At 37.3% G+C, this 19066-nt stretch overlaps 1 protein-coding gene across 1 annotated transcript; it reads right to left on the bottom strand.

Moving 5' to 3' along the window:
• Nucleotides 1-2596: 2596 nt before the first annotated feature.
• LOC100890609 (transmembrane prolyl 4-hydroxylase) lies at nucleotides 2597-17127 on the bottom strand. Its single transcript, XM_003729238.3, has 9 exons — nucleotides 16422-17127; nucleotides 14255-14336; nucleotides 10544-11069; nucleotides 9378-9435; nucleotides 6619-6764; nucleotides 5627-5717; nucleotides 4540-4666; nucleotides 3854-3962; nucleotides 2597-3229 (listed from the first exon to the last, which is right to left on the bottom strand). The coding sequence occupies exons 1-9, from the start codon at nucleotides 16581-16583 to the stop codon at nucleotides 3004-3006; spliced, it is 1527 nt and encodes a 508-aa protein (XP_003729286.2). The 5' UTR covers nucleotides 16584-17127; the 3' UTR covers nucleotides 2597-3003.
• Nucleotides 17128-19066: the final 1939 nt, after the last annotated feature.

The raw sequence follows: 19066 nt of genomic DNA, 5'->3' as shown, positions 1-19066 counted from the left end.
TTTCAATTGTCAGGTTATAGTCGTAGATTTTACCGTTAAACATTATCAAGCAAAACGATATAAGGGTGACTTGTGGTTCTGGTTCGTATGTACCTTATATATTTGGTTAATTTTGATTTTCTGTTCGCTTCCATTAACCCGCTTTTTTTTTCGTTGTTATGCTGTAATATGACAGCTACATTGTTATTTTGCACATGATTTGTATTTTTTGATTGCTTATTATGGAGTACATTTTCTTTGTTAATGGTATATGGTTCTTTTTTATTATGTGGTCACCTCCCTTTGAAGACTTTGAAGAAGATAGAGAATGTACAGTAGGATACTAGAATCACCTCGGGCTTTATTTCTAGAAAGTCTTCGCGATCTTGTTCCTTTTATTTGTAATTTGTCCTTCACCTTTATAAAGTTCACTAATTTTCCACAAAAGTGTTGTCATATACATAACACATTGCTTTGTTATACATCCATTACTGATAAACTATGTTATCATTAAATAATCAATAAACTTACCTCCACTATGATTTATGATCTTGTATTCCTGGGGGGCGTTTCATGAAACAATTTGTCGGTGGTTTTCACCGACTAATATCATGTTCACCAACAATTTAGTCAGCGCTGAATAAATTTGACCAATCACAGGCCTGGAAAATAGTCGGTGACAAAAGACTTGTCGGTGAACATGATATTAGTCGGTGAACATGATATTAGTCGGTGGCAACCACTGACTAATTGTTTCATGAAACGCCCCCCTGTTATTTCATAGTTCTACAACCATTTCAGAATAGACTTCAAACCGACCGTACCTTGACCCTTTGAGGGTAATGTAATGCTATAGTGGGTTCTTTTATAGTACTCATGTCTATCATACCAAGGACACGCCTGGCGCTTAAGGGCCCGGGAAAATGTTGAACTTTAAGATGCTCTACATGGTACATTCTAAGGCATTTCTGAATGGGTAAACTGAACATTTATGTGATTATTTTTCGGAAGGAAAGGGGGGCGTGCCCCCTCACGATCCCCCCCCCCCCCCCACGGAGCAGCCCCTGCTGTAGGCAGTTATGCTCGTTGTGTTGTCGGTATGCATGGTGTCGGTCGCGGTGGCATGAACGGGATAGTCTATCACTAAAAGACGAAGCTATAAAACTCGAAATTCATGTAATACTTCACCATTAATCATAAAGAAAATGGCGCCACCCTAGGAAAATATAATATTTTGACCATGACAATTCTCCCTCCTACCATCCTACCACTGCCCCATCTCTATTTGTTTTCCCCTCTCTCTCTCTCTCTCTCTCTCTCTACCTTTCTCTCTCTCTATTCCCCTTTCTCTCTCTCTCTCTCTCTCTCCCTCTCTCTCTCTCTCTCTCTCTACCTTTCTCTCTCTCTATTCCCCCTTTCTCTCTCTCTCTCTCTCCTCTCTCTCTCTCTCTCTCTCTCTACCTTTCTCTCTCTATCCCCCCTCTCTCTCTCTACCTTTCTCTCTCTCTATTCCTCTCTCTCTCTCTTTCTCTCTCTCTCTCTCTCTCTCTCTATCTCCCCCTCTCTCTCTCTCTCTCTCTCTCTATCTCCCTCTCTCTCTCTCTCAACCTCTCTCTCTCTCTCTCCTCTTACAATAATAATAAAAAAAGTCATGGGATGTTCCACCTCTCACTATGTTTATATCGCACCACCTGTCTATTCAATCTTTGAATATTTTGAATGTGTTAGATTCGTTGAAAATAGATAAAAAAGCAAAATTGACTGCAAACATCATACAATTATTCATCATATATATTTGTTCTCTGTAATAAATCAATATGATTTTAGCTAATTATGACTGATATTAAAATTGAATATTAAATTAAGCACGATCTTAATTTGATTATTTACAAACTTGAGTATGCTTATAAAAAATACGGAATATTTCATACAGGTAACAATATCAAGAGTTTGTCCAAAATACAAGTTTAAAATGCCTTTACTTTCTCGTAAGCATTGCATTCATTTTGGAGATTTTTCAAAGCTTAAAAATAAATATTTTATTTCATTGGTAATTTTCTAATCGAATTCTACACCATGATTTGAATCTTGTATTCTTCAAGAGAATTATCACAAGTAATTTCCTGAGCCATTCGACATTTTTTTCGAAGCTAAATGTATTTCATCAAGTTATTCGGAGAAAAAATATCAAAGGGGTTGGTTACACCGTCACCAACAGCCAATTATTACATTATATCCGTTGTATAGGGGGTATCACTTTGACCTTGTACAGAAAAAAACCATGGTATAAAGAAGGAATACTGGTGTAGTCATGGCGGTTCATGCCCCCTCTCCAAGTGCAAGGACTCCAGGGGAGTGTTTCACAAAGACTAAAATCGACTTTAAGTTGGACTTTATTATGGCAGGCCGTTCATGCCACTGTTTTCTCTCACCATTTACTGGCATTGGTCTCTCAAAGGACGTACAAATCATGGTCTCAAATCTACAGAATTTACATTTTTTGATAGTTTATCATTGAGGGAAAATATATATTATCTTCATATCATAATTGAAAGACCAATGGTGAGAGCAAAACAATGGCATGAACGGCCTGCCATAGTTAAGTCCAACTTAAAGTCGATTTCAGTCTTTGTGAAACACCCCCAGGAGTTATTAAAACAGTATTTTAGCCACCCGGTTCTACTTGGTTACATTATGGAAAGTGCAGCCTTGTCGGGCAAGTATAACACGAGAGACTAGATACAGTTGTGACCAGCTAAACCAATGCCCCGTAACACAACGGTTCGCAATCAATCATGCATAATGCATAATGGTAATGGCCAATCAAGATCATCGTTTCATTTACATATTGTTAATAAGGCTGACAATTAGCAAATCAGAATCGTTATGTCAAATTTGACAGTTATTATAGTATGTGAGTGAAAATTGCAGCAGTTAAGAGTTGTAGAGACATTGCCATTACAACAAAAAAATACAATTTTTTGTATTGTGACTACTAAAGAAGAAAAAATAATGAGCTCTTATCTACGTCTCGTCATACATTTGCGGAGTACATATAGGCTCTACTGGCTCTTGTTTGTCGTTCGCGTCTTTTCTCGAACTATATGATGAAATATTAGTGTTCTTCTCTAACTTCGAAACAGATTGTGATCTATCTGGAGTCGTTTCCGTTATTTTATGTGTCCTCAGGTTTGAATGGGATGGTGTTGCACGAAGAAATGGTCTCAGTTTGTCCATGTATCGTTGCTGTCTGGAATTAAAATAATAAACATGTTAAAGGCACGGGGAAATAGATTAAGAGAGAGAGAGAGAGAGAGAGAGAGAGAGGGGGAGAGACAGGGAGAGAGAGAGAGACAGAGAGAGAGAGAGAGAGAGAGAGAGGAGGGAGACAGGTAATTGAGAAAAAGATACATGGAGAGAAAAAGAAAAAGGCAGACAGGTAGAAAGAGTGAGGGAGATAGTGATCAGGTACAACAAAAAAACCAGACGTCATTTACATAAATTACGTCAATAATCAATCGATGGTTACCATGGTCACCATAGTCAAACAATAAGGTCATACAAACTTTTTGCAAAGATATATCCAGTGTCACGAGTTCGAATTATTATCCGAATATCTGTTTATGCTATAACGTAAGCTCATTATCAGCAATGAAAGCTTTTCATTTCCCGCTAACCTCGGAATTCTTGAATTATGGATCCTATTATGTTTTTATTTCCTTCCTGAATCCTGCCCACGGAATTGAAACAGTCATAATTCCCCAGGACCCCTGATCATGTTGAGACAAGGATAACATGTTCAAAGTATCAGTAAGCTTGGTATTTTGTATTTGATAAAAGTGCATTGAAGGGTTCATTGTCGTGGCATAGTTACCTGGCGTAGACGTCATCGACCGAGATCCAGTTGTTGGCTATCCATTTGACCCCGCGAATGACTTCACAACCTCCGTGCAGCGAGTGACCTCTACTTGTCCCTAGCCAACCTAGTTTTAGAAGATATATAGCGGACTGAAATGGGTTCTGATTGAAGGAGAAATTGGTAGTCGTGATGGAGCAAAGATAAAATGGACCTTTCTCCGATCGTTGTTATAATTGTGTGGTTTTTTTTTTTTTGGGGGGGGGGGGGGTCATTTAAAAAAATACACTACACTGGACACTGGACGTATTCATAGCTGAAGGCCTAAATCAAAGATTAATGCGGTTATCATAATCATAATAGGCTTATTTGATGATTTTTCGAAAGCATCAACATGTTCAATATACTTAGGTATACTTAGTATTCTTGAAGCGAGTTGGTAAACAAACGATTTCGTGTATAACGATAGTCATTTTTATATGACGTGGTTGCGTAATGATACATGAATTTTGATAAATATTATGCTAAAACTAGAAAAATAATGAGTTACAAATATATCGACGAAGTCTCAAAACTAGACCATTTGTCAATACAAATTGGAAGGTGATTTTTAAAGACCAGTCTATACCGTGGATACAGAAAAGTTAGGGAAGGGGCAGAAGGCCCCTTGCCCCTCTGAGTAGGGTGATGATGTTTATAGTTACCCGTTTCAGGATCTAGGTTATGGTTATACCACATGATTGCTTTTCCGCGCTCTGCCTTGACAACTAGACTGCTATCATGGCAATGATCAGTCAAGTCAGTGTAGTCATACTGGAGTTTCCTCTCATACTGAAGTTCAAAGGTCAAAGGGGGTAAGGGGAGGGTGGAAAGCAAATTTATTCGAAAATTATGTTATGGAGAAAAAAAAAGCGCGTTTGTAAATACAAACAAAATACGAGAGGGAATTTCGAAATTTTCTATAATATTTCTGTTTAGAATTTATTCCATAAAAATTGTGTTTTTTTGATTGAAATAAATGAAATGAATTGAATTGAATTGAATACAGTAATTATGATTATCAACGGAACACAGAAATGCCTATTGCAGTTATTACCGCATACACACTATTGTATTATTTTGCATATAATTTCAGTACGCTTTGATTCTTTTACACCGTTTACTACATAATTATCAAAGTCTGTGTTCTGATTTGTTTGCTTTATAGACATCCCAACCTCGGGTAGCTTAGCGAAATGAAATGGCACGGAAAGAAACATCCGGGACACAAAATGCACAATACTTAGTAATGTTTGTTAATTATAAGTTCTTTGTGTGAAATTATCTGCATGAAATTTCAGCCTCATCAAGATAGTATGTGTATTTGCTAGCTTCGTTTCCTAATGATATGACCTTATACCTCTAAGTGATTAACTAATAATTTTCAAAAATTAAACAGTTTTCGTTCCGGGCGTGTCAGTTCGTACCGCTACATTTAAAACCCCTCTAAAGTGTTGAGACTTTTAAATTCGCCAGAAATTTCGATTAAATTGTATCATAATGTGAAAGAGGGTGTCATTTAAGATACACTTCTGCGAAAATGTGTTTGAAGACAACTGTTGATAATTTGGGTTTTCTGTTGTATGCAGATAACCTAAATTTTGTTTTGAAAATCCTTGCAAAAACGTGTCTTAAATGACATTCTCGTTCACATCATCAAACAGTTTAAATGGAAATTTGCCATCAAGTTTTAGGGGCTCCCAACACTTTAAAGGGGCATTAATATTGTGAGTAAAATCTAAGAACAAGTACCTCTGGTGATTCTGGATCCATGTCGGCGAAAGGAAATGCCGTCTCTCCTCCTTGGTCTACGTCATTCAAATAGTACAGTATTGTTATCATCCTGTAAAAATGACAAAAAACAAATTGTATGAATAAATCAATACTCTCCCACGTTATCTTAATGATATGAAATTGCTAAAAAAAATAAAGACATGAGGCAGAATTGTACCCGACCTAGAGGTTTTCGAATAAATTATTACTTTTTAAGCGTCTCTCTTCTTCAAATCATCAAACAGTCAAACAAATTACGTTCTGCATATGATTGTTCAAGATTCGACGAGCGTTATTGTCATCGGTATGTCGTAATGGAGATAATAATTCCATACTGGACATGATTTTCCTGCTACTAGAATGCAGGCGAAATCTAATTTAAACTCATGCTTAGGTCAGCCTGTATCACATTTGCTATTGATCTTATAATCTTATAAGTGCTGTAATAATAATACTAATAATAATAATACTCAGTTTTTATATAGCGCTTATCAGAATCACTAAGCGCTTCCAAACTTGGAGATTATTACCCTGGCTTTGATAGAATGAAATAAAAATGTTTGGTCATTGAAGTTTAATTATTTACAGAAAACAATTTGACTGTGCACTGATTTATTTTCGAATGGATTCCCAGACCACTGTGCTAACTATTCACATTACCTCATGAATTCATATCATACAAGTATATATTTAGACATTAAAATTTTATATTTGGGTTATCTAGTTGCAAAGTTATAAGAAATTCAGGAAATGGCGGCCATTTTGGACGCCATCTTGGATTGCGCAAAACGCTCATGGAGGAATTATGAGGACTTTTAGTATGTTATTCTAGACATATTCCTGGACCTATCCTGAAAATTCAGCTTGTTATGAGCAATGCTCATGTTAAACTAATGCTCTTGGCCTACATTCATTAATCGAGTTGAGTTGGATCGAGGAAGGGGATTGTCTCACCCCGCGCCCAGACAAACCTGCAATATCGACAACGTTCTTCATGGAAGGGGGTCTCCTCTGATTGGTTGAAAGTAATAGCTGTATGTCTGCACTCCAAGTCTGACGTCACCTCACTACTGTCGAAGTGGGCGTGGTAATGCCCTCCTGGGCGGTACCGCACTACCTGAAAGAGGAGGGGTGTTGGAGTTAAGCCAATATTATACAGATTTTATCGAGTTTTGAATAGGGCAACTCTGAATAAATACTTATATACATCTTAATACTATCGTAATGCATAGGACTGGATGTGACTCACTTAGAAGTGGTCATGTTAAGCCCACCGCACACTACACGATCGTCATGTGATCTGATCTTCGAAGAAATTGCCATTGTATTAGATAGGAAATATAATAAAACACCATCTTCCTGATTTAGCTTCTAGATAATGGTAAGAATACTAACAACCGGAATTGAAATGCACTGAACTCTTCCAGACAGACTTCCAGGTGGATTTAAGAAAGCATCAAATCTCTTGAAATTTACATTTTCTTAAATATATAACTATTAAGATGTTCGGTCATTAAGATATTACGTGATTGAATGTTCGTATCAAAGTTCTATTGCAATTTCTTCTAAAATCAGATCGTAGTTGGATCGTATAGTGGAAGTTTGGCTGTAGGATCACTGCCTTAAGAGTTGAATACGCCCGAGATTTGTTCATTACTCTTGATATTTCTCTAAAGGACTTATACCAAAAATAGCCTCCCACGCAAAAAACACCCTTTTGGCATGTATTGGACATTTCAATAATACTTTCTTTTTTTCAATCTGATTTATGGATAAACACCGAGTATTTAACAGGTTCTTTTGAAACCGCGCGTACGGTTCAAATTCCAGTTGATACATCTGACCCTTGATAATTATTTCAAGCCTCGGATTTCCCCGACTACTCCCTTTTGAAAATAAACAAAGAATGAACTATATCTCTTCTTCTCCATTTCTATGACGTGATAGGTTACATAGTGCAGGCCTTTATCATCCATCTTTCTTGTGAAAATATTTTCGATTTCATTTTGACGTTTCAAATTGAACAAGGCATGAAGACCATTCAGTGAATGAAATGAATCTGATTGTAACCGCACTCGACGGGTAGATTTGGGGGAAAATAAATTCCGAGATACTAATATTGTATTTTTTATGTTGTTTTATTACGAACAGCTTGATTTTCTTCTTCTAAAAAAACAAATGCGACATCGCACCAAAGGCCTGTCGCATTCCTGACATTTCATCAAACCAATTTCAGCCGAATTCTAGACTGGGGAATATTTTCTTCCTTTCTTTGTTCCGGCTGAGAATTACATTATTTTGATTTTCCTTCAAAATTTCTTGTAGCTCGAACTGATTCCAATGTAAACTTTAGGTAGGAAATGGAGCATTGTCCTTCACAACAAAATCAGAATCGCTATGGCTGTGAGCCGAAAGGAACCGAGTAATAATGATAATGACTGGGTGTGGTTATTCTATTTAGCAAAAGTATAATGGAACAAAATGATACAAGGTGCAAAAGGTCCAACACGCTATTAAAGTAACGACGTCATAATTACGGTCAACAAACGGTACCCGAATATGATCAGATGATGTGATTCCTGTCACAGTATAGGTCACTTAAAGAATATTGGGACACCCACCCCTTCCCCAATCGATCCCCATGCTAATTAGACTAACAATTTGTTGTTTTCATCATAATTGAAACTGTGTCAATTATGATGAAAATAACAAATTTTGAATCACAAACATACTTTGATTTAAAGCATACAAGTATATTTATGTAGGAATAACGCATATATGAATATGGGAACGTGTAGATATGCCGAAAACGTAGAAAATATAAAGAAAAGAAAGATGTTGATTAATTGGCAATTAAGTCGGCTAATAATTAGTAGCTTTCTGACTCGCCAATATATTATATAAGCATGGAAATTCATGCTATAATTTCAAAAGAGTTAACAATAATAGGTAGCGATAGCGACAAGCAATCAACTGGCCCGTATTCGACTGAATCTTAAACCCGACGCTGGGCTTGAGCTTCTTTTTCCAAATCGGATACTAAGAATTTCTTATGTTAAAGGGGAAGTACACCCTGATTTAAAGTTGGTTTTGGTAGAAGCAGAAAATGCGACAAACGGGTCGGTGAAAATTTGAGCATCAACCAATTAAAAAATCAGTAATTATTTGTTTAAAGTTGCAATCAATCAAGCACACATTGGTAACCCTGTGACGTGTTTTGCGAGCTTCCCTCCCATTTCCCCTATATTCATATACCTTATTTCTCAATATTATATATTTTTCCTTTAAAAAAAATTCAATCACACTTGCACCCTAAATATAATTATTGCTAATATATTTGTATACAACCCCTGTATGAAACAAATCTACTCCGACATTAATAACTAAGAAAATTAAAGTTTATCAAATTTTCTGTACAGAGCAAATTTGTGAGGAGCACGCATGATAAGTAACAGTGTAATACCAATTTGTGTTTCGCTGATGACAACTTCAAAAATGCATAATTTTCTTATTTTTAATCGGATTTTGCTTTCACTAACATGTTTCTCTCATTTATCAGGGTGGACCTCCTCTTTAAACGTGATTTCTAGACACAGGGTCGGGTTGAATTGAATTAATCAGAATACGGACCGGTTATATCGGTGATATGTACTTTACTATCTTCTGATTCTTCTCAAATAAATGTGTATTACTGTGTGGGCGGCATAATGGATACTTATGTGACACTAACTTGCATCGATTCACTCGTCTGCACAATTTCTGGAGAAAGTCTTGTAAGTGCTATGATCCTGAACATCGTCGTATGAAAAAAGAGGGAAAGAGGGCCACGACAGAAAAAAATCGGAGAGAGTAAAAATACAGAAAGAGAGGCAGAGAGGAGCGAGAGGGTTGTAGTAAGGGGAGTATGACAGAGAGAGAGAGAGAGAGAGAGAGAGAGAGAGAGAGAGAGAGAGAGAGAGAGAGAGTGGGGTAGGAGGGGTAGGAGGGGGTGGAGAGACAGACAGAGGAAGAAGGAGAGAGCGGACGAAAAGGAAAAAGATAAAGAGGGTTTGAGGAAAAAAGTGAATGCAGAGTAAAAACATTAAAAACGTGCTAGAAATAGGATGAAATTTTCGTAAGTATAATTATTTTTACAATGTTTCACATTAACATGATTAATATACATAAAATATACTCATGACTTGTCTTCAACGGTAGCTGTTTGTGCTAGCATTTTTGTATACAGAAAACACATCACAAAGCAAAAACAAACAAAAAAAGACCCCCCCCCAAAAAAAAAACAACAACAAACAAAACAAACAAACAAAACAACAAACAACAACAACAACAACAACAACAACAACTAAAAAAACCTAAGGAAATATTCATATCTTTGGACAACTTCTATTGAAATAGATGTACAGGAAAACAACGTTTTACAAAATCAAAAGACGATTTCTGTTGGCAAGATATGATTTTAATCTACCAAACAATAGTGTTTTGAAATAACCGTATTGTCCATTTCTTGAAATTCTTCGAGATCATGACATATTCATGTGGTTATATATTTTAAAAAATATATACATACTTGACTATTAACATGATTGGTCATGGCTTACTTCGAATCATCTGGTCATCACGTCGGGTCGGGTGGTCGCGTTACCCGACCTTTTGTGAAAACTTGCCCTTTTATTCACGAAATGTCGGGGGTAACGTCTGTGAAATAAACCCCTTTTATATCTACACATGATCTGGTCCAAATTACCCGACACTTTGTGAAAACTATACGGCAAATCTACGAAAGATCGCGTCATCTTCTGTGTTCGATTCACGAAAGGTCGTGTAACGGTACCACCCGAACGGACGCGATGATCCAATGATTCGCAGTAAACCATTGGTTATAATTATTAAGTATACCTGTTTTGAATCTTTTGTAGAGGATGTCCATTGACGGTATTTGAGCTTATCCAAGTTTGATCACTGACTCTCGTCCTCCCTTTCCATTTCTTCACCATCCTCCCTTCCTCCCCTTCTCTCCTCCATCTATCCAACCATTGTCGGATATCCTCGGCAACTCCCGGCACCTCCGATATATGCCACATTTCCTTCGCGTCGAACCGAGCGTCCGAATCGTAGTCGAGCTCTAGATCCCCCATCATTAAATCCAACATGGCGGCTGTCACGTTCTGCCGACGGAGATCAGGAAGACATCGTAAAGCCTCGTCCTGATCGAGCAGGAAATCATTGTCGGTATCGCAAGGTGCTATCTGTTCCTTCCAAAATGTCTCATTGTAGCCGTGTACATGAGCGTGTGACATCAACGAGTGCCCATCATTGTTTGATAGAGAGCCCTTAAAGGCAGTTTTACTGGTTTCAAGTCCGCTCTCCGAAGCTACTCTTTTAATGTAGTTACATTCTCCGTGAGTTAAAAAGTTTGGTATTTCTGAAAAGAAACAGTATGAAAATCATAACTGATATTTACATTCCCCTTGGGTTAATAGCAGAAAAAGTAAAACAATATACGGAGCAAAACAAACCAAAAACAATAGATAAGACTGTGAATCCAGTCCAAACGGCAGCAAAGACTTTCGGGAAATCAACCTCGGGCAATGTAGATAGCATCTTGCGTCACCTTCTAATACCAATGACGTATTACGCAATCCGAATAATATTTCTTCGGGATATGCATGAGTATATCAGAATTGCCTTTCTGTCAGTTGATTTCTCGAAAGTCTGTGCAATCGTGTTATAAAAACAGTACATATTTTTTAGGAACAGCAAGGTAGAGGTGATCTGGGATTACACTCTAAGCCTTGGGCAGTTCAGGGTTCACGAGACAGACATCAAGCTATAGTATTGCATGTCTCAAAAATAGTCATAAGATATTTAACATGAAACGTACATCATGTACATTTACTTGGCATTGTCTAAATAAAGGTCATTCGATTCAAAAGACCGAACATAGAAGATTGCTGAATTTATAGTTCCTATCTAAATCTTGATTGATTCAAGATGAACTATTTTGACTACAGATGCCAACTATAATCGGGGCTGGAAATGAACTTGACAATGTAAAGTGTTCGCATCATATACTTCCATGGAAGAAGTGTGTACTATTGTAGTCAATCTGTCAGATACCCCTCTCTCACTGTTATGGCTTGTTATACTTAAGTGGTCAAATCAAATAGACAGGCTGAGGAAAAACATGTTTTTTAGGTCGAGAATTGACATTCTCCAGTTTCCATTTTGAATACTTTCGGTTCTATATAATCAGGGTTAATTCATACCACTTTATCGAATAATGTATACTCTTCGCTGTCATTTCTAAGTCGAATTCTTGTCCCCTTGCCTGCGCTCCTCCCCGCCCCTCTCTCTCTCTCTTTCTCTTTCCCTCTCTCCCTCTCTCCCTCTCTCTCTTTCTCACTCTCCCTCCAGCTCTCCTTTTCTATCTCTCCTTCTCTCTGTCTCTCTTTCTATTCGTCTTTATTATTTCTCCTTGTTGTATAGTTTATTAGTTTATCACTCGTTTTTTCTTAATTTTTTTAAATAATGATTAATTTTGTATTTGTTTTGCATTTCGTGGTAATTTTCGTTCTCTTCTATTCTGCTGCATCTCTCCCACGCACTATATTGTTCTCGTCTCATGAGATCTCCCTTTCTATTTCACCATTCCCACTCCCGAGTCTGTATCTTCAAATACTTACAATTTTTGTTATAATTATGTTGTAATTTGCATTTTTTTTGTAGCTGAACAAAGAAATCAAACTGCCAAAAATTGCAGGTGACTTATATTTCAATTTAATAACAGAAAAACATGTGTTGGTTATTTCACCACTGTTGTTTAATTAGTTTGTTTTATTGTTTATTTAATTCATTTATTACTTTGGGTGGGGTCAGAATATACATCATTATCAAGTTTATACCTTTATTCTTCCATCAACACCAAGCTGATATTATTGTCACACCGTAGCAAATAATATCATTACATATCACCCTCAATATTCCCTTACTCGAACCGAGGTAACACCATGTGGGCATGATCGAGTTCGAATTAGGACGAAAAGTTAAATTCTAACAAATGTCCACTAGAAGGCCAAATACATATACGTCGTATTTCCCTACCAAAATATATTAAGGAAAAAAAACACGTTTGAATTACTAAATAATGACAAAATATTGTATGTCGCTCATCAGTAGTCCCATACTCGCATATGCAGATGGTTTGGATTTTTTTATTTCCGTTCTTTTTTCTGCTTCTTAGGCATACGGCATCTGAAATTGGGTGGGGGTAAGTTAATATAAGTTTAATGACATTGTTTGCAGGTTAATTTAAATGACCTGCTTTTAATACTGCACGATAAAAATACAATCATATTCATAGTGCATTCTCGAGCTATTCTCACTTGAGATTTGATTCCATACCAGAGCTCAAGCTTACACCTGTTCTGAGCGGATTGACGACCTTTCAAGTTTGAAAGTTCAATTGTAATCACTACGGAATACATTCCATTCATGTCCATTAAATACAAAGTTAAGTGTTGATCATCCGACTATATTGTGACGGAAAAAATAAAGGTTACTATATGAATTTATATTTACTGTGACGTTTGGTATGACCAAAATTACAAAGTCGAAATTGACTCAAATTTTTGGGAAAAATGAAGTCTATATTCCAAATAGAAACGGGTATAAAGCTTAATATCAAAGGATAACATTGGTTTGCAGCTCTCCGTGATATTATGATGATCTGGGGATAAATGCTCCGGGCTTTATTTAGAGTCATGGTAACGATCAAAGTAGAGCAATTTGGTTCAAGGTAAGGGTTTAAGGTTGGGATTAACGTTATGTACAGCGTACGGTCATGGCCTGAAGTCAAGAATTCGGTTGAATGCTCCCCAGGGAGTGGAGAATGTACATGCATTGTGTGCGGTTAAGCCTGAATCCGATCGTGACCGGGGTAATAATATCGCTTAGACACATTGTTTTATCGATGTATTGGGCGCTATATAAAAGCGGAATATTATTATTATTATTATTATTATTATTTAGGATATTACTTATTAGCCGCAGAGCAATTGTCACCTGAGCATGTTATGTTTGCATGTACCTTTTCTAATATTCTAGAAGATTAAGGAATGTCTATATTTTAACAGAGGTCAGGGTTGGACGAAGCTTAGACCCATTTCCGATTGAACTTGCTAAGGAGAATGAAGTGGGTCATGCTAACGCCTAAGCTTTACAACAAGTTTTCCAAAGTAGATCAAAGAAAACCAAATAGTAGTAGATCAGATGCGGTTCAATTATGTTGAGTAAAAATTAAAAGTTTGCATATATAGCACTGTTTGTGTTATTCAATAATGAGTGTAATATTCCTGGTATAGTGGTATAACTAAATATGATTTGGCCAGAAGACTTTATTTTCTTCAAATTTACGCGTAGAAGTTTCATCATAGAAAGTGATAATCCTTTTGATGGGTTATTCTGTAAACAAAAGAAAGTGTATTTCACTGGATATTTATTTCCCAATGTAGATATATTTTCATTTGGCGAATCATATCAAATCAAATCAAATCAAATCAAATCAAATCAAATCAAATCAAACCAAATAAGCGTTGTGACAGTACTCACCAAATATGGGTGGATGCATTGCGAGTGTTTTCATCTGCACGTATCTGCCCGGCTCAACCTCTACGAATCGCACATGACCAATCTAACAGTCAAAGAAAGATAATATACAATGGGTTTTGTTATGACTCCATATTAAAGATGTTTGTTACTTGTTACTTTAGATTCGCTCTTCGTCAAAATTACTTTCACCTTTCTATTAAATAAAAATGCATTATTATTTAGAACTTTATAGAAAATACGGATTGGATATCACCATATAGGCCTATCTATATTCTTACGGCTTCTTTTTGAGTATTGTCGAGTTCCTAATTCAAAGATTTAAAAAAATGACATCAACTGCAAATCCACAACAGCACATACTGTGTGACTTACTTCGAGTAATTGGGGTGTTATTAACTTTCATACTGCTTCATTTAGCAATACAGTGATCGTGGAATGCATATATATCTGTCAGCGACAATAATACATCGGATAGATCTCTCTTTAACTTACAGTCACTCACAATTATTATAAACACTGTCGGCTTCTAAATGTTTACCAAGCCGATAATGCCGTGCTCAGTGGCGTACTGATAATGAGGGGGCGACATTTTTTTATAGGCCTTCATAATTATATGGGGGTTGAACCCTGTGGTGGATACGCCATTTTATACGGATAACAATTGTAATTATATATTATTTCGTAGCTCCTTTCAAAAAAAATCTTAACACAGTTGATATTTATGTTTTGTTTTTGTGAACATTTTCTGCAAACAAAATCATAATCATGACAGATTTATTAAGGGGGCAGGTATCTTATAAAGCAAGATCGCAGCTCAAGGGCTAAATTACATTATACTTACATCATACACAGAAAATACTGAGAAAAATACAATGTGATATACAATTTCATACACATCCAAATTTACAAAAAGGCAAAAATACACCTTGATGAATGGCAAGATCGGTTGGTATTCCATGTTCATTGATAATGTTGTCACAGCTGAGGGTGACCTTTGAACTACACCGTGTGTTACATGAGGACAGTGCCACTGATAAGAGAGTATAATTCCAAAAGGAACTAAATCCATTTTTGAAGCTTCAGAGAAAAAGATTGTTTACCAGATTGTGTATACAAGCGTCTATGGAAAAGTGATATTAGAAGGTGCATTTTTTCATAATTGCTACCAAAATGTAGGTACATAATTGTGTTGAAAGACGGGTACTTAAATGGGCAATGTTCTTAAATCGATAACTCAATTTTCATCAAAAGTGGATTTAGCTCCTTCTGGAATTAAGCTCTTATATCATAACGAAGATGATTGGAATCATCAGACAACAAGGACATTAGGTTGGAGGGTTAAATACAAGGGATGATGCCTTGCAGGGGAAAGATGATTCAAGGAAGAGAGGTGAACAGAAGCTACCTTGCCATCTACTTCGACAGACAATATGATTTAGCAACTATCATATCGCAGACATGGATAAGGCCAGGAAAATGATTGATATATAAATAAAGGGATAGATACAATAGATAAGCTTTGATATATCACATTATCAAAAAACATAAATCGGCACAAATCAATTTTTCACATACAAAACTTGGTAACGGTATGAATAATTTTGTTGTTTATTGTACATACTTTTACCAAGACGGACAGACAGACAGACATGAAAATTAGTACACGATTAGTATACAGGAATAGTACAGGATGTACATTGGCCAACTTTAAATATACATGTATATAGATTATGTACAGATGTTTCTATGTCTGCATAGCTCCGTATATATTTAGAGAGAGAGAGAGAGAGGAGAGAGATGTAGAAAGTTCGAGGCGAGGAGGGAGAGGAGAAGATAGAGAGAGAGGTGTGGGGAGAGGGATATATTGAGAAGAGAGAGAGAGAGAGAGGGAGGGAGAGCGAGAGATAGAGAGAGAGAGAGAGAGAGAGAGCTTGGGCTTGAGCGAGATAGAGATTAATCAGAAATAAAGTATATAGAAATTACATTACGTTCGTACAGATGAAAAGAGAGAGACTGACAGGTTTAATTATACACACACATAATATGAGACTGTTAGGATGAAAAAAACAACAATATACAAGTATAAATTGTATCCATTTCATACATAATGATAAATCTATACCAAAGCGCTTGATTTTATTAACATGACGAGATAATTTATACTCACTTTAACAGGATGATACTGAAATAATTCCATCCTCTCCGGAACATCTCCCATTGGGCTATAATTATGTCCTTCCGTTGAGCAAACATCGTCACACGACAGCACATGATTCAAGAAGAATACTCCTGAAAACAATGTCAAAATTAGTTCAGCGTTCAATTCCATGGTTATGGTATCTAATTGAAACAATGCATTTAAAGATAACTCAGTTTAACACGAGTTTGTATCTGTGAAGAGTACTATGTCGTCCGGGTTACTCATCTAGTATAGCTAGGCATTCCAGGTGACAAAATGCTTCTGAAGATAGGAGGAGTTTGCGAACAAAAAAATACATCGTCGAAACGCGTATTCCAGTTTATTCCGAAATGATGATCAGGATGGATTCCACAGATCTAGGATGGGGCGGAGATGTCAATTCGATGATTTGAAATGTTGCCAACAGCAGGTGGGCTTTTGTTGACGTTTGCTGAAAATGAATATAAACACGGCCTACATATATTATTCCTCTGGTCTGGGGCGACTTCCCTATAAATGCTCTGACTGTTGGGAGCAGAGCGATCCAGAGAGAGTGAGAGACATAGCTGCGAGTGAAGAGAGCCAATTATTTTGAGCATGTCGATGAACATCCATCGGAGTGAGAGCTAGCTGAGGAGAGATGTGGAGGACGGGGAAACAACCAGGAAGCAGTGATAGAGAAAGAGAAAGAGAGAGAGAGGAGAGGGGGACAAGGGGAGAAGGTGGGGGGGGGGGGGGGGGAGCGCGAGGGACTAAAAAAAAGAAGAGACGAAAAGAAACAGTGCTATGTAGGAATAGAAGATGGAGACGATTTGAGAAGAGAGGCTTAGAGAGCAAACAGTAGAGATAGACAAGGGAGACAGGAAGAGACAACAAATTAGTAACATATGAGGAAAATCATAATTAGTGGCAGAAAGGTAGAGAAAGAGAGACGGAGAGAGAGAGAGAGAGAGAGAGAGAGAGAGAGAGAGAGAGAGAGAGAGAGAGAGAGAGAGGGCACCGTAGAGAGAGGGGAGGAGAACTAAAAGAAAAAGAGAAATGTGGCAAGGGTCAAACAGAGAGAGAGAGAGAAAGGAAGAGACAGTCATCAGAGAATGTGAGGGAGTAAATGCCTCAACTTGACTTTGACAGGCGAAGCGTACAGCTGTGTACTTGTAATTTATTTTCCGTTCGTCTACCCCCCCCCCCCCCTCCCCTCATGCAACCGCCCCCTCCACTCGTTGACCATCTATATAAGCATTGACAGATTCTAGACCAATGACAATACCAGATATAAAACAGTATACTGCTGTGTCATCCATGTATATTATCATATGCCTTGACAGTTGTGCCCTTTCATTTTTAGAATTTGTTTTCAGTCGACACTATTACAGGGTCTTCTTTAAATTATTCGATAAGTACTGAAATATGTGGGCTACACCTGCAGAGCATGCGAAGCGGGGAACAAAAAACATGCGAAAATAATTACTATTCGAATCATATCTGCAACCAGAGGTTATATTTCCAGTGTGTGCTTGTTTGTTTGCTTGCTTGTTAATTTTTTTAATCTGTTTTTCTTTTCTTCTTTGTCGTCTTCTTCTTCTTTCTCTTCTCCTCCTCCTCGACCCTTCTCCTCCTCTTTCTCCTTCTCCTCTCCTACCTCCTTATCCTTCGTCCTCCTTTGCAAAGCCCAAAAATTCAACGGTAAATATGAAAGTAGTATTCGAGTTCATCAGACATCTAACACCTCCTCGACGAGTGTGATCTAGGCCAGAGGCTTGCACTTTTGTATCGTGATCCAAGCCGCATCACAGCATGCATCTATGATTCATATCATACTGCTAATGCTCAATGGGATACGACACATTATCTTTTGTTGATGCCATGTTTGTGGTGCCTAAAGGCAGGATAAAAACTATTTGATAGAAAGTTGACTTTGTTCTAGAGAGAAGGGCCTCCAACGGAGCCAAAAGAATGGGCGGGGTCGTAACCAAAAAATGTATCATGATTACAAAAGTAGGTTAATGCGACTCCCGAGTGAAAAAGAGCATGGAATGAGATGGAAACGAGCAACAAAAGGGAAAATCTAAATCAAAGTCGGTGAATACTTTGAACTGTTATTGTGCAGTAAATTTCTATGCTCACGAAACTATTTGCTTCATTAGTTTCATTCTTACTACTCTCCCTCTCGTCTCATTTCACCTCCGCCATCTTGTTTATCTCTTTGTCATTTCACTTCTCATCACTCCACATCTCCGCTCCCTCCCCTCCCTCTCCCCCTCCCTGTCTCTCTCGTCTCGCTCTCCCTCCTCATCTCTCTCTCCTTCCCCTCTCTTTTTGTATTTGTTTATATATCTCTCTTTTTTTTCTCTCTCTCTCTTTCCCACTTCCTCCAACCTCTCTCTCCCTCTCTCTCTCTCTCTCTCTCTCTCTCCCTCTCTCTCTTCCTCACTTGCTTTCTACTTCTCTGAACCTTTGTTTTCTCCATCCAAACCTTTTCCCCCTTTATCTTCATTCATCTCGTGCTTCATCTCCTTTCATATTCTTTATTCAAAGCTGTTTTCGTTTATTATATTTCAATGTTAATGAAAAAATGTCTTCAACTTAACCGGACCCCTACCAAGCAGCTCGTATCGGTATAGGACCTAAGACCG

The sequence above is a fragment of the Strongylocentrotus purpuratus genome, unplaced genomic scaffold (assembly GCF_000002235.5).
Source record: "Strongylocentrotus purpuratus isolate Spur 01 unplaced genomic scaffold, Spur_5.0 spur5_scaffold_15, whole genome shotgun sequence".
NCBI lineage: Eukaryota > Metazoa > Echinodermata > Echinoidea > Camarodonta > Strongylocentrotidae > Strongylocentrotus > Strongylocentrotus purpuratus.
The sequence above is the reverse complement of the archived record's forward strand: the minus strand, read 5'-3'. Positions and strand labels throughout refer to the sequence as shown.

What these genes read in the sequence shown, in the direction of transcription:
- LOC100890609 (XM_003729238.3), bottom strand. Translation starts at nt 16,583, where the DNA reads ATGGAATTGAACGCTGAACTAATTTTGACATTGTTTTCAGGAGTATTC. An exon ending in AGACGAGTGAATCGATGCAA is followed by an intron (nt 6,765 to 9,377) that starts GTTAGTGTCACA and finishes CTCCTCTTTCAG; the next exon opens with GTAGTGCGGTACCGCCCAGG. An exon ending in TGGATCCAGAATCACCAGAG is followed by an intron (nt 4,667 to 5,626) that starts GTACTTGTTCTT and finishes TTTGAACTTCAG; the next exon opens with TATGAGAGGAAACTCCAGTA.